At 40.9% G+C, this 13,758-nt stretch overlaps 1 protein-coding gene across 4 annotated transcripts in view; it reads right to left on the bottom strand.

Moving 5' to 3' along the window:
- pappab (pregnancy-associated plasma protein A, pappalysin 1b) overlaps positions 1–13,758 on the bottom strand; it is a 139,548-nt gene that overhangs the window by 107,277 nt on the left and 18,513 nt on the right. For all 4 annotated transcript variants that reach the window (XR_013204179.1, XM_077231867.1, XM_077231868.1 and 1 more), the window contains exons 3-6: positions 10,344–10,489; positions 8,948–9,241; positions 6,882–7,074; positions 4,258–4,379 (exon numbers count right to left, since the gene is read on the bottom strand). Coding sequence is in view for 3 of the 4 variants with exons in the window: in XM_077231867.1 (XP_077087982.1) it covers positions 4,258–4,379; positions 6,882–7,074; positions 8,948–9,241; positions 10,344–10,489 (755 nt within the window). In the remaining variant the exon portion in view is untranslated. The remainder of the gene's footprint in view (positions 1–4,257; positions 4,380–6,881; positions 7,075–8,947; positions 9,242–10,343; positions 10,490–13,758) is intronic.

Here is a 13,758-nt window from a genome sequence, read left to right as displayed (position 1 = left end):
GAGATGCATTTCCAAATGCTCCGTCCCCAAGATTGGTCTGCAGCATTCGACCTGAGAGACATTTACTTCAGATCTCTATCCTTCCACACCACAGGCCATCCTGTGTTCTTGCGTTTACAAAGTCCTACCCTTCAAGTGCTCATAGCCAGTTGGGTCCTCAGGTCAACTGGGAAAGAGTAAACTCGTCCACGGGCCGAGGATCTCATTTCTAGTTTGGAGATGGATTCGGTCCACCTACATTCTCAGGGATGGGGCATGATGGCACCCAAGTTTAGACCTTGGAGAGTTCCAGGTCTGGTTCTAAAAAGAACAGGACGAGGAGATTCTGGTTACTACCGCAATAATCTTTATGCCGTAGAGACCATCACTTCTGTGAGAGCACCCTCTCAAAAAATGAGGCTTGTTCCCCCTTAGAAGTGGAACCTATTTGTTGAATTGAGTCTTCTCTCCGTAAGGAGATCCTGAGGGTGTTCGATCACTTCAGTACTTTCTTTTCTGCTAATGGGTTGGATTGAAGGCTGTCTCCTCCACCTCAAAATGTTGTTGCCTCTGTTTTGACGCACATCAGGATGCAGTGGATACAAATCTGTGGGAAGCACGACTTGATCGTCAGGTTCCTGAGGGGAGCAAGGAGACTGAATCTGCCTTGCGCCCCCTCTTTAACCTCTTGGAACTTATCTCTGGTGCTACCCCACTGCAGAGACCTCCCTTGAGCCCTTCAGGCAGTGAGTTAAAAATCCTGTTTTTAGAAAAATAGTTCTCCTGCTTGCCTGGTCTCTATCTAGAGAGTAGGGACTTGTACGCATTTTCGGTCAACGAATCGTGTCTGGAATTCGGGCCGGCTAACTCTCAAGATATTTGAGACCGAGAACCGGTGGTGAGCCTGCAAGCGCTGCCCCGGAGGAGGCAGACCCAGCCTTGGCTTTTCTCTGTCCGTCCGCTCCATTGCGGTTATACGTGCTCAGAATGCAAAGCCTGAAACTGAGACCAGCTCTTGTCTGTTACGGAGACCAGCAGAAGGAAAGGCTGTTTCCAAGCAGGGCTTGGCCAACTACATGTGGTTGCCTTCTTCTTGGTGATTCCCCAAGGTGCACGTGCCCACCTGGGTGGTGAGCTCCTCCCAAGTGAGTGTATTGCTCCCTCCTAAGCATTGACAGAGTGCCTCGCTGAAGAGATCATAAATAGAGTTGGGGGCTGGGGGACACCTATCACGTTCGCTAGAGAACTAGCAATGTGATTAACCGCTGCTTCCCGTGGCCTCCCTTCACATGAAGCCAGTTTCACTGTAAGCCATTCATGAGCCATTCCCCTCCTATGGACTGGATACGTGCACAATTCTTGCTCCAGTGAGTTCCCCATATGAGCCGAACCCTGTCAAGTTCCTTCATACCCTTCGGCAACGGACGTGGCGGAGCGTCCGAAGCCAGGCCTTTCACTCGAATGCACTGGTGAACCTGTGTTAGGCTGAAGGAGGGAACAGAGACGTAGTACCGTCGCCACTATTGCTGGACCACCGTTTACTCCAATTTACGCTCGGCTCCTCAACAAAAAACATCTAGTACGTGCATCCACTTCCATATTTATACCCACTGTCGCGGGGGCGTAGTGTGTTATGCATTTCACACTCACAAATGTGCATTGGCTTCTTTTTACAGTACTCGAAGATGACAGGCTCCCTAAGCGTGATCCTAATCAGTCGACAGGTCGACTACGTATCCGTTCCCTCCTTCAGGGAAAGAGGGTTACATACGTAACAAAAATGTTAGTTTAACCATTCGATGTTTCTGTCCAGTTAGAGTTAAGGTCAGCGTAATCTATTGTAATCAGTTGAGTGTAATCTTTATCGTTGTGCATCTTGTGATTAGAAAAATTTATAAAAGCAAAATAAAAAAAATAAAAACTACAACCCTATTTTTTTCTTGTTTTGTGATTTCACATTGATATTTTAATAATTTTATTTAATTTCATGACAATTATAGATTTTTAAGTGTGGCTTAAGCGTCCCATTTTGGGGACGCTGTTGCTTTTATAATTTTGGTTTTTGATCTGACTGGTTGCATGACGAATGGAAAAAAGGTGAGGTAAAAGCTTCTTTAGCGTTTATTTTGGTTGACCTCAGTCAAGCAACATTTGTAGTCTGACTACAAGTTAAATGACAAATGGAAAAATAGTAGGGCAAAAGTTCTGTAAATGTTTATTTGGTTGACCTCAGCCAAGTATCTAGGTAACCTCCCTCGCACGTCTGACTCTGATATCACCATTTTTCTAAGGTGGGTATTTGTTGCTCAGTAAGATGGCCAAAACAAACTGGAATGTTCTGAACTAGATGCATTTTCATAGTATCAAATGCACAAATCTTTGCAAAATGTCTCCCACATAGGTCCCCCATGTACCTCAGCTGCTGATCAAGGGAATATTAGAAGAAATATTAGATGGAAATGGGAGAAAGGACAAAGCCAGAAATAGTGCCAGCAGAACTAGTCTTTCCAAAACAAACCAATAAGTTATAATAACAAGCCTTGCATTAACTTGCATCAAACAAACCAAACATTTGCATCATCTTAAAAAAAAACATCCACTTGAAGATTATTGATCGACATACTGGAAACATTTGCCAATCATTAAAGCTTACTGACATAATCTCAGTATCTTAGCAATGGAGACACAGCAGACAAATGAAGCATTGAGGTAAGTGTGGGACAGAGAAAGAAGTAATTCCTAGCATTCCTTGGTTTTGTGCCTCACTTTCATTCTCGTCTTCTTCATGTTTTCAGTCAACTCATGAGCCTTCTCGTGAGCACTAGAAACCACAGAGTAATTTGCGTAGCAAATCGAGTTGACTTTGCACAGCACTCATCCATCTATTTATTGTGCCAGTGTTGTTCTTTTCTTGGATTCCATCAACACGATAAGGGCGACCCTGCCATAATGCTTGTTTCCAGAAAGTCAACTAAGGACACTTGAACAGGGGGACATGGCTTTTTTAACCTAGATGATTGAGGACAGGGGGCATGCATTAGATGAGTCTAAGTGCAAAGCATAGTTAAGGCGATGTGGCCATGGCAAGCCTGGGCATGCCTTCTCAGCTGACTGCATGTAGCCACTGCTGGGCCAACTTGGCTTTGAGGGATACAAGCATGCACTTACGGCCATACTCGCCACAAGTCTGACTCACCCATTTTTAAAAGTAACCCAAATGAAGTGATTAAGTAATTAAACAGAAAAACAGCCGGCCTCTGGAATGTAGGTCTCTGAAGTTGTTTTCAACATTTCAATGTCAAGACCAATTCACTTTTTCAAGAGCTTTTGCGGTTCGAGCTAAACTAGTGGGCATATGTCATGGCTGTTAGGCCCTAGAACTTTTCCTGATTGCTTAGGTAAGTTATACAGATATTTCATACTTATAATAAAATACAAAAATAACAACCAAAGAAAAAAATCCTAAGAATACCGATAAGAATAGCCTGACTATGGCAGTTTGGCTTCGTTATGTGATACCGGATCAAAGGTTGAACTATGAGGGCAAGATCATTGATACAGCACAGGAAAACATGACTCATTCCCTGTGGTAAAAAAAAAAAACATTCATTTATGTGCACAAAGCTCTATGGACCAATTCTTCCATATGTCCACATTTTTCTAGCCTTAAAATAAACACATGAGAAAATTGAAATTTATGACAACCCCTATGACTAATTTTTTCCACACATTTTAGTTCTTCTCCTCATAGATTACTTTGCTGTTCCATCCAATATTGGCCTCACTTGGCATCGTGCATTGGGTGCAATGCCTTAATCATTTATCCCACTCAATAAAACTGCACATTAATGGTTCTGAACGGCACTCACCAATTAAACACAATTTCCAAGTGTCAATAGAAACAGGTTCCTTTCACTTTGCCAAGCAGTCAGTTGAAATCCAAACAGGAATCCCCCTAAAATAATTCAAGTAGGCCGCTAACAAAACCATTAAATGGCCTGTAAGTCTCATCATATGCAATGTGAATTAGTATGGCTTAATATCATAGTAAATTAAACCGTTAAAATCGTATTATGCTATTGTTATGTTCCAAAGCATCTTGTGGACAGCACTCAAATAAAATGATAAAAAACCTGAAAGAGTTAAACCAATAAAGCATTGGTTCTTAAAAAAAAGTCTGATTTCAAAATGCATATCAGTCAAACCAAGAAGGCATCCGTTGTAAGGCTTTTGGATAATATTTAAGTTAAAAGATTCATTAGCGTTGCTGAGTCTTACCTTCGGCTTCACGGGGGCTCCAGTGGCCGGAGGGGGAGCAGGGTCTGAGAGAGGACGAGTTCGAGGCATACTGAAGGAGCACCCCAACTTCAGTACATCTGTCACAAACTGATCCCACTTCTCTAGGAAATCAACAGACACCCAAAGTAGCAACTTAGACACAGCAACACCACAACTTATTTATCACCTCTTGATGCCTTTAAGAGTGTGTTCACACTTGTTGTTTGGTTCTCTTTGTTCTTCAGGTTTTTATTACGTACATTTTACGACAGGAACATCCAAAACAATGCTGTGTGCTGGGCTAAATGTGATCGCTGTATGTGCGTGCATATGATAGGACAGTTTTGGTCATAATTATTGGCACCCCAGGTAATATGATCAAAGATGGCGATAAAAATATGGGGGGGGGGGGGGGGGGGGGATCACATCATGAAAAGTGTTTTTCTCCAAAACAATTTGCATTGCCACAATTATTGGCACCCCTAGAAATTTTTATGAGTAAAATATCTCTTAAGTATATTCCCTTTAATATTAATATTTTTTAGCATACAAGGGTGGCTAGGAACATGAAATTGTCTAGCAATGACTTCTTGTTTTACAGGAGTATAAAAATTGGGAAACACAAAGGCCAAATTCCCTTAATCATTCATCACAATGAGCAAAACCAAAGAATATCATTCTAATGTGCAGCAAAAGATTGTTGAACTTCACAAAATAGAAAGTGGCTGTAATAAAAGCATTAGCAATTCCCATTTCCACCACAAGGGCTAAAATTAAGAAGTTCCAATCAACTAAAGATGTTGCTAATCTGCCTGGAAGAGAATGTGTGTCTTTAGTTTCTTATTACACGGTGAGGAGGAAAGTTTGAGAGGCCAAAGACTCTCCACAGATTTGCAGAGTATTGCAGAGATTAGTTGAGTCTTGGGGTCAGAAAGCCTAAAAAAATAGTCAAACAACCCCTACATCACCACATTTGGGAGGGTTTCAAGAAAAATCCTACTCGCTCATCCAAAAACAAACTCCTGCATATTCTGTTGTCAGACACGACTGGAACTTCAAAAGGGACCGGATTCTATAGTCAAATGAAAAAAACAAACAAAAAAACAACCTTTTAGGCAGCAAACCCACCAGATGGGATAACAAGTACCCCATGCCCACAGTCAAATATACTGCTGGATCTTTAGTGTTGTGGGCCTATTTTTTTGCTGGAGGTCCTGGACATCTTGTTCAGATACATGGTATCATTCTTATAATGGGCCGTAATTGGATCGTCTATCAGGACAATGATCAAAAACAAACATCAAAATCAACACAAAAATGTGTCACTGAGCACAAAATGAAGCTTCTGCCATGATCATCCCAATTCCCTGACCTGAACCCTATAGAAAATTAGGGGGGTGAACTGAAGAGAAGAAGCACCAATATGGAGCTAGGAATCTAAAGGATCTGGAGAGATTCTGTATGGAGGAATAGTCTCTGATCTCTTGTTAGGTGTTCTCCAAACTCATCAGGCATTATAGGAGAAAACTCAGAGCTGTTATCTTGGCAAAAGGAGGTTACCAAAACTAATTAATAAAAGGGTGCAAACAATGGTGGAAAACGTGTTTTTGAGAAAAACATTTATTTCATAATGTGATTTCCTCCCCACTTTCAAGTCTTTTACTTCAATGAAAGGTTAGATTTTTACAAAGGAGATTTATTTTTACAGCCAGCTTTGATCAGATTTACCAGGGGTGCCAATAATTCTAACCACAACTGTATATGATGGAACTGACAACTCGTGAAGAGCTTATAAAATGTGTTAAGGAGTTAAAACTGTTGAAAGAAATGCTATGGTGGTGGGAGAGAAATTGGTACATGACTTGAACCTCTCCATCAGCCCACTACAACTTCAATCTTTTGATGGGAGGTACATTACTGCACTACATAAACTTTTATCGTTATTGACATGATTGACCTTGACATGTTTAGCATCTCTCCAACAATTTTTATTGGGGAACTTACACAATATATTAATTTCTGGAATGTACTAATGACTAATAATGAAACTTATGAAAATTAACTACTGAAAAAGGTCTTGGAGACACTCAACACATCACTATCTCATTGTAGTGTACAACATTTTGTATCAGGTTTCTCCTCGCTACAGTGATTATCATTTGTTTAACATTAGCAATTTTTATTGTACAGGGCGTGAAACTCTTATTTTTTCTTCCCCTTTTCAATGAATGTTCACGGAAGGAGGTGCTTAACTTTCATACAAAGCTGATTTTCAAGGAGGTCAATATAACTAAATGTTATATATTTTATAAAAAACATAATTAAATAATAAAGTATTTTTTAAAACACCAAACTGGGTAACAGGTTTTTCAAATTTAAACTAAATTAAGATATAAATCAGTAGTAGCTAGCTTGTTTTGAACTAAATGTTGTTAAAACAAATATTTTGCTAAAATTGCTTTGTAGGATTTTTTTTTCTTAATACATTTATAACTTCTCAATATGTTCCTACACCAAAAAAAAGTTACTTCTTGGGTTTCACAATTTTAAGAAATGTTACATTTTTCATAATGGGGAAAATTATGCATTAACATTTTAAAACATGTCTTAATAGTTATTTTCACCTGTCTAAGTAATGGCCAGTGAGGGCAGGGAACCATTCCAGGGTAAGGGAGTCTTGGTCCTGCGCTGTTACTCGAGGAGGTAGAGGAACAGGAGCTGGTTTACTGCCAGGTCTCCAAGACTGGTAGATCAGATCTAGGTAACAGTGCATCCGAGCCACCTGGTTTAACGTGAAGGAATCTGTGCAGTCATCATCTTTATGGGAACAAAACAAAAAAGAAACCACAGGCGTTACACTAATTTTAAATCCATTTCACAAATATCCTGTCGGAAACAGCACAGAAAATGATATATATATATATATATATATACAGGTCCTTCTAAAAAAATTAGCATATTGTGATAAAGTTCATTATTTCCCATAATGTAATGATAAACATTAAACTTTCATATATTTTAGATTCATTGCACACCAACTGAAATATTTCAGGTCTTTTATTGTTTTAATACTGATGATTTTGGCATACAGCTCATGAAAACCCAAAATTCCTATCTCAAAAAATTAGCATATCATGAAAAGGGTCTCTAAACGAGCTATTAACCTAATCATCTGAATCAACTAATTAACTCTAAACACCTGCAAAAGATTCCTGAGGCTTTTAAAAACTCCCAGCCTGTTTCATTACTCAAAACCGGAATCATGGGTAAGACTGCCGACTTGACTGCTGTCCAGAAGGCCATCATTGACACCCTCAAGCAAGAGGGTAAGACACAGAAAGAAATTTCTGGACAAATAGGCTGTTCCCAGAGTGCTGTATCAAGGCACCTCAGTGGGAAGTCTGTGGGAAGGAAAAAGTGTGGCAAAAAACGCTGCACAACAAGAAGAGGTGACCGGACCCCGAGGAAGATTGTGGAGAAGGACCGATTCCAGACCTTGGGGGACCTACGGAAGCAGTGGACTGAGTCTGGAGTAGAAACATCCAGAGCCACCGTGCACAGGCGTGTGCAGGAAATGGGCTACAGGTGCCGCATTCCCCAGGTCAAGCCACTTTTGAATCAGAAACAGCGGCAGAAGCGCCTGACCTGGGCTACAGAGAAGCAGCACTGGACTTGATTTCAAAATGACATGCAAAATTTGCTTTCATCTGAAAAAAGTACTTTGGACCACTGAGCAACAGTCCAGTGCTGCTTCTCTGTAGTCCAGGTCAGGCGCTTCTGCTGCTGTTTCTGGTTCAGAAATGTCTTTCTGTGTTTACCCTCTTGCTTGAGGGTGTCAATGATGGCCTTCTGGAAGGCAGTCAGGTCGGCAGTCTTACCCATGATTCCGGTTTTGAGTAATGAACCAGGCTGGGAGTTTTTAAAAGCCTCAGGAATCTTTTGCAGGTGTTTAGAGTTAATTAGTTGATTCAGATGATTAGGTTAATAGCTCGTTTAGAGACCCTTTTCATGATATGCTAATTTTTTGAGATAGGAATTTTGGGTTTTCATGAGCTGTATGCCAAAATCATCAGTATTAAAACAATAAAAGACCTGAATTATTTCAGTTGGTGTGCAATGAATCTAAAATATATGAAAGTCACATTTTTATCATTACATTATGGAAAATAATCAACTTTATCACAATATGCAGATTGTTTGAGAAGGACCTGTATATATATACTACAGAATCTTTTCAACTCAACAGAAATTGAGGGCCCTATTTTAACTATCTAAGCGCATGGTCTTGAAGTGCAGCTTGTAATCATTTTATTTTTAATATTTGTCTAGTTTATGTGCTGCTGTGCATGTGTGTGTGTGTGTGTGTGTGTAATAAGCAGAGTGTATGCTTGTTGTGGACCCGCCTATAGGCGCACAAAAAAATAACAAAAAAATATTGCACCATTGACTTTAGACCAGGTTTCAGTTGCCTCAAAATAGCAATGTGTCTGAACACACCTCTTTTTTAGACCAGCACATCTATGGGTGCACAAATGGGTGCAAATGTATTTGCTATTTAAAAAACGTGGCGGAGGATGTGAAAATGATTACTGTGTCAAGCTGAAACTAGCAAAAAACACTTGCGTCGCACTTGGCGCTGCATTGCGTCAAGTGTATGATAGGGCCTTGAGAGTTGATATATAGGTCTTACCTGCATAACTCATGTAATTGTTGAAAGGGGTGTTTTTGAAATGACGTCTGCCACAGGTATCATTTCCTGGCTCAGGATCTCTGCAGTACTTGTACTTGGGTGTGGGATTGGTATCTGCACACAGATCTCCAGTCTCAAGAGAGGGCTCAGTCTCCAAGCAAGCATCGTTACAGGACTCCACCTCTGAGATTCCCCTGAAGACATGGTACAGTCCAAGGCTGTGGCCAATCTCATGGATCATGGTGTGAGTATGGCCAAACGTACCATAAAATGAAGGGTTTAATACAATCCCACCTCAAAAAAGACAGAGAAAGAACAGGTATCATAAGCATCATCTTTTTTTGGTACCTGTTCATTTTGGAACGTTTTCTGATGACAATAAACGTTGACAGGAAATGTCAACAGACTCAAACCTGCTTCCCTGTGGGAACATTGCAGCCTTAATGTCATTACGATGTGTGCAACCACTGTGCCATAGCTCTGATATCTTTTGCTGATCTTTTTTGGTCACTGCTCTTTAAAGTACTCTTTATGCTTTTTCGAATATTACCTTTTAATGCAGTGTGTAATATAGCTATTTGTGAATGCAAAATGTCTGCAAACTTTAAAAGATCAAAGTGCACGACAAACAAAGTTATTGTCTCCAAAAAGAGAAAATCAATTCTGAACTGCAAAAACGAGTCAGCAGCAATTCCAGTCTCACTTCATGTTATATACCTACGTAACAATGTAATGAATTTGCATAATTCCCTCCTATGGTCATCATTGGCTGCCCGCGAACAACATCTACTTTGACCTGCCCTTAAAAAATGTAGTTTTAGCTGACGCCTGGAAGGTTTGGGTTGTTGACATATCTAGAAGACACTGTTTTCAGCACTGCGAATCCACTTTGAATGCTCTTCAGAAGGATGAGGACGTGTGCTGCAGTTGATAAAGAAAAAACTATGCCATCATTACTGTTCATATCACTGTGTATCAAGCGCTGAGGAAGCCTCCAGAGCTGAGATATGATAATAGGCATTTAGTTTCCAACACGCTATGTGAGCCTCTAGAGTCTAGAGTCTAGACTAACCACAACAAGACTGGGTCATCTGACCAACCAGAGCAGAATAGGCTCGCAGAAAGGAGGGGTTTAGAGAGACATAATCTTCGGGAAAAAAACTAAAACATTTGTAAACTCTTTGAGAAATGAAGTGATGTGCAATGTATATTACGTGGAAATTAAAGTGTTTTTGACCTTGGATGCATGTTTGTAATCCTATTGTAAGAGTCCTCCAAAACAAAATAAGAAAACTTTAATATAGCATAATAGGGGCACTTTAAAATGCTTAAAAACTGCAAAATATGATGCTGATCCAACTGTTGTTATTTTTTAGTGGTCTATGTATTTATTTACCCAAATGTGTTAAAGCTTCTTTATCCCAGGGCCAAGTGCCCACACCAGCCACATCTTCATCAGATGAGTTAGCAAAGAATATGTTCAAGTGCGTGGATCCATCCATATTCAAAACCTCTTTCAGCTCCTTCACGTTCATGTAAGCCCTGTTGAACAAAAAAAAAAGACTTTTAACACAACTTGTTCAAAACAGAAAAAAAATCTCAAAATCAATGGGATGTACGATATCACGATTTTAGATTGTGAATGAATAAAATGTCTCCACAATCGTAATACTGTATCGTGCTATATTACACATTCGATCAGTTGCAGTTCTTGCACCCCCAGATACTGTCCCTAGAATAGGTAGGTTTAGGATTAGGTGTGGGGGTGGGGTTAGGATTAGGCAATTAGGTATTGGCTTCAACGAGGGGGATAATAATTTGGATAAACCACTCAATTCATATGGATTAGATTTACGATCCCTTTATGAACTTTTTTAATTATCGAAGTGGTAGTTTTATTGAAAGGAGGGACATAAAGCTCTCAGATTTCATCAAAAAGACCTTCACCGAAGATGAACGAAAGTCTTACAGGTTTGATTTCTGAAGGATCATGTGACACTGAAGACTGGAGTAATGAAAATTCAGCTTTGCCATCACAGGAATACATTTTATAATATATTCAAAAAGAAAACAGTTATTTAAAATTGTAATAATATTTCACAATATTACTTCTTTCTCCATTTTTAATCAAATAAATGCAGCCTTGGTGAGCATAAGAAGACTTCTTTTAAAACACTAAAAAATCTTACAGATCTCAAACTTTTGAGCGGCAGTGTATATCTTTGTGCATTACTGGATATGCAAACGGTACATTTTTGGATTCGGTTATATAAATGTCCAATTAAACTGTTTTGAAAAAACAGAGATTCTAATTATTGGACAAAAAACGTCTCAGGTTACGACTGTAACCATAGTTACATGTAACCATAGAGAAAGGGAAGCATCTATATCAATAGTCCAATGGAAAGAATGAACGTCATGAGCGGGTGATGTCATGACCAGGAAGATATAAGAGACCATCCGGTGCAACCGGCATTAGCTTCAAAAATTGCCAAAGCAAGTCGATCACAGGGATGCAGGAAGTATGGCAGGGCGACGCATCGTCTCGTTCCCTTTCTCAGGGAACTATGATTACAGTCGTAACCTGAGACGTTCCCTTTCGAGGGAACTCGCGATGCATCGATGACGCTTTTGGGAACGAGAATACCCAAATCGCCAAACTTTCAAATGCCTGACTGTCAGCCTGTTGTCATCACTACACTAAGCACTAAAAACCTGAGACCTTGGGGCAGCGTCCAGGTCCAAGCTATAAAATCTGATGAATGTGAGCGGTAAGGACCAGCCCGCCACATCACAAACGTCTTGGAGAGAACTCCAGATAATAAAGCTTAGAAGCCATACTCCTAGTGGAATGAGCCCTGACCACCAGGCCAGAGGACTCACAAGCAACAAGAATAGTCTTGACTATCTATTTGCTCAATAGGTTGGATTTTCTCCATGGAGAAGTCCGATGGACATAAGTCACCACTGCAAAGGTCTCACGTACAGCAGGCCAAAGAGTATCACAATGAACGCTGCTGCCCTGAGGCCTAACAGTAAGTAAGGATAACTAACAGTAAGGATATCAGCCACACGAGCGGGCGACAGAATGGCTCGCATCGTGACTGAGTCCCAGACCACTCCAAGAAAAGTGGTCCTCTGTACTGGAGAAAGCGCACTCTTCTTGGCATTGAGCCTCAACCCCAACCTTCGCATATAAGCGAGGACGACATCTCGATGCCGAACCACTAACTGTTCTGATTCCACTACAATCAGCCAATCGTCCATGCAATTCAGAATGCGTATGCACTGCAGCCTGACGGGGCCAGGAACCTTCTGTGCTGAGGGAGGATGGAGATATGGAAGTATGCGTCTTTCAGATCTATCGTGACAAACCACTCTGATTTGAGTCACGATCTGTTTGAGTGTCAGCATCTTGGACTTGAGTTCCAGCACCGAACACTCAAACAGACGAAGATCTAGTATGTTACACTGTTCCCCATCCTTTTTTGGAACAATGAGATAACGACTGTAAAGACCCGACGGTCTCCCGCTCGCTGGAGATCGCTGCGCCCCGAAGCACCAAGGGTGGCGGGGTTGGCAGAACGGTCCCCTGAGGGCACCGAGATGGAACGGGCACCGTATAATGAGGTGTACACCGTTCCACCCCGGTTGGGGCTGCCCTCACTGGTCCGAGGCCGGTGGCGCCAAGACCTTTTCTTTTGAGCCGAAGCCTTCTCAATGTGAAGAACGGTCTTCGGATCCGGCTTCTGCTTTGAAGGCTTTGGCTGCTGTGTTGCGTATGAGAAACTAAACTAGGTCCTGCTAGACCCATTTCCGTATATGCTTTTCCCACTAGAATAAAAATAGTTTTCTTTAATGGTTCAGTGAGAGAAGCCGACGCCTTCAGGGACGATACTGAACCAGGAGAGAGATAGCTCACAAGCGTCTGTTCTACCCAGGGTATTGCCCCATAGCCCTACTCTCTTAACCCCCTAATATCTGTATATACAAGAATTTGGGGGCTGAAAGACAAGATGAGTAAGGTTTTTTCTATGATCTAGACAGCTCGCTGTGAAAAATGGAAAAGGAAAAAGGTAAAAAATGAAAGGCCCCGTGATTGAGGTGAAAAAATAGAGGGAAGGAAGCTTGTTTCATTTATTTTTATTTTTAGGACGAGCGCTCCCTTATTTCTGCTGGCCATGAAATATTTAATTTATCTACAGCCTTAGTAATCACCTCCACCAGCTTTTTTATATATGTATATATATATTTTTCATACGCTGGGGAAAGAGATGGTGAATCCACTTCCCCCATGATTGTGTCACTTTAAATGCCCAGCACATCTAACTCCTCGGAGGTAGAGCACTGAAGCATTGATCTCTCTCCCCGGGCGGACGAGACCGCAGCGCAGGCTTCTGATACCGGCGAGAGAGCAATGGATCCCCCGGGAAAGGGAGGAGATAAGATCCGCGGACCCATCTACAACCCCATAAAGAGATCCATTTGTGATCCACAGGTCCTGCACCCTGAGAATCACCCTTTCTTCGCCTTTGTCACCATTGGCTTTTGGCTTGCTTAGTTGGGGACATTTAATTTTATATTTAACAATATTATTACAACATTATTTTCCTGTTAACTCTGTAAAGCTGCTTTGAAACAATCTGTATTGCAAAAAGCGCTATATAAATAAAAGTAACCTGACTTGACTTAAAGGGTGAATATAATTACCACATTTTGAGGATTTTTTTTTATTCATGAAATACAAGTCTCAGGACAGATGGGAAAGCCCATTCAGAAAATACATGTAGAGCACGTGTGTGTAAATGTTT

This window comes from Siphateles boraxobius, unplaced genomic scaffold (genome assembly GCF_051911475.1).
Source record: "Siphateles boraxobius isolate OS27281-9 unplaced genomic scaffold, OSU_SipBor_1 16, whole genome shotgun sequence".
Taxonomy (NCBI): Eukaryota; Metazoa; Chordata; class Actinopteri; order Cypriniformes; family Leuciscidae; genus Siphateles; species Siphateles boraxobius.
Note: the sequence above shows the minus strand (reverse complement) of the source record. Positions and strands in the feature narration are given on the sequence as shown.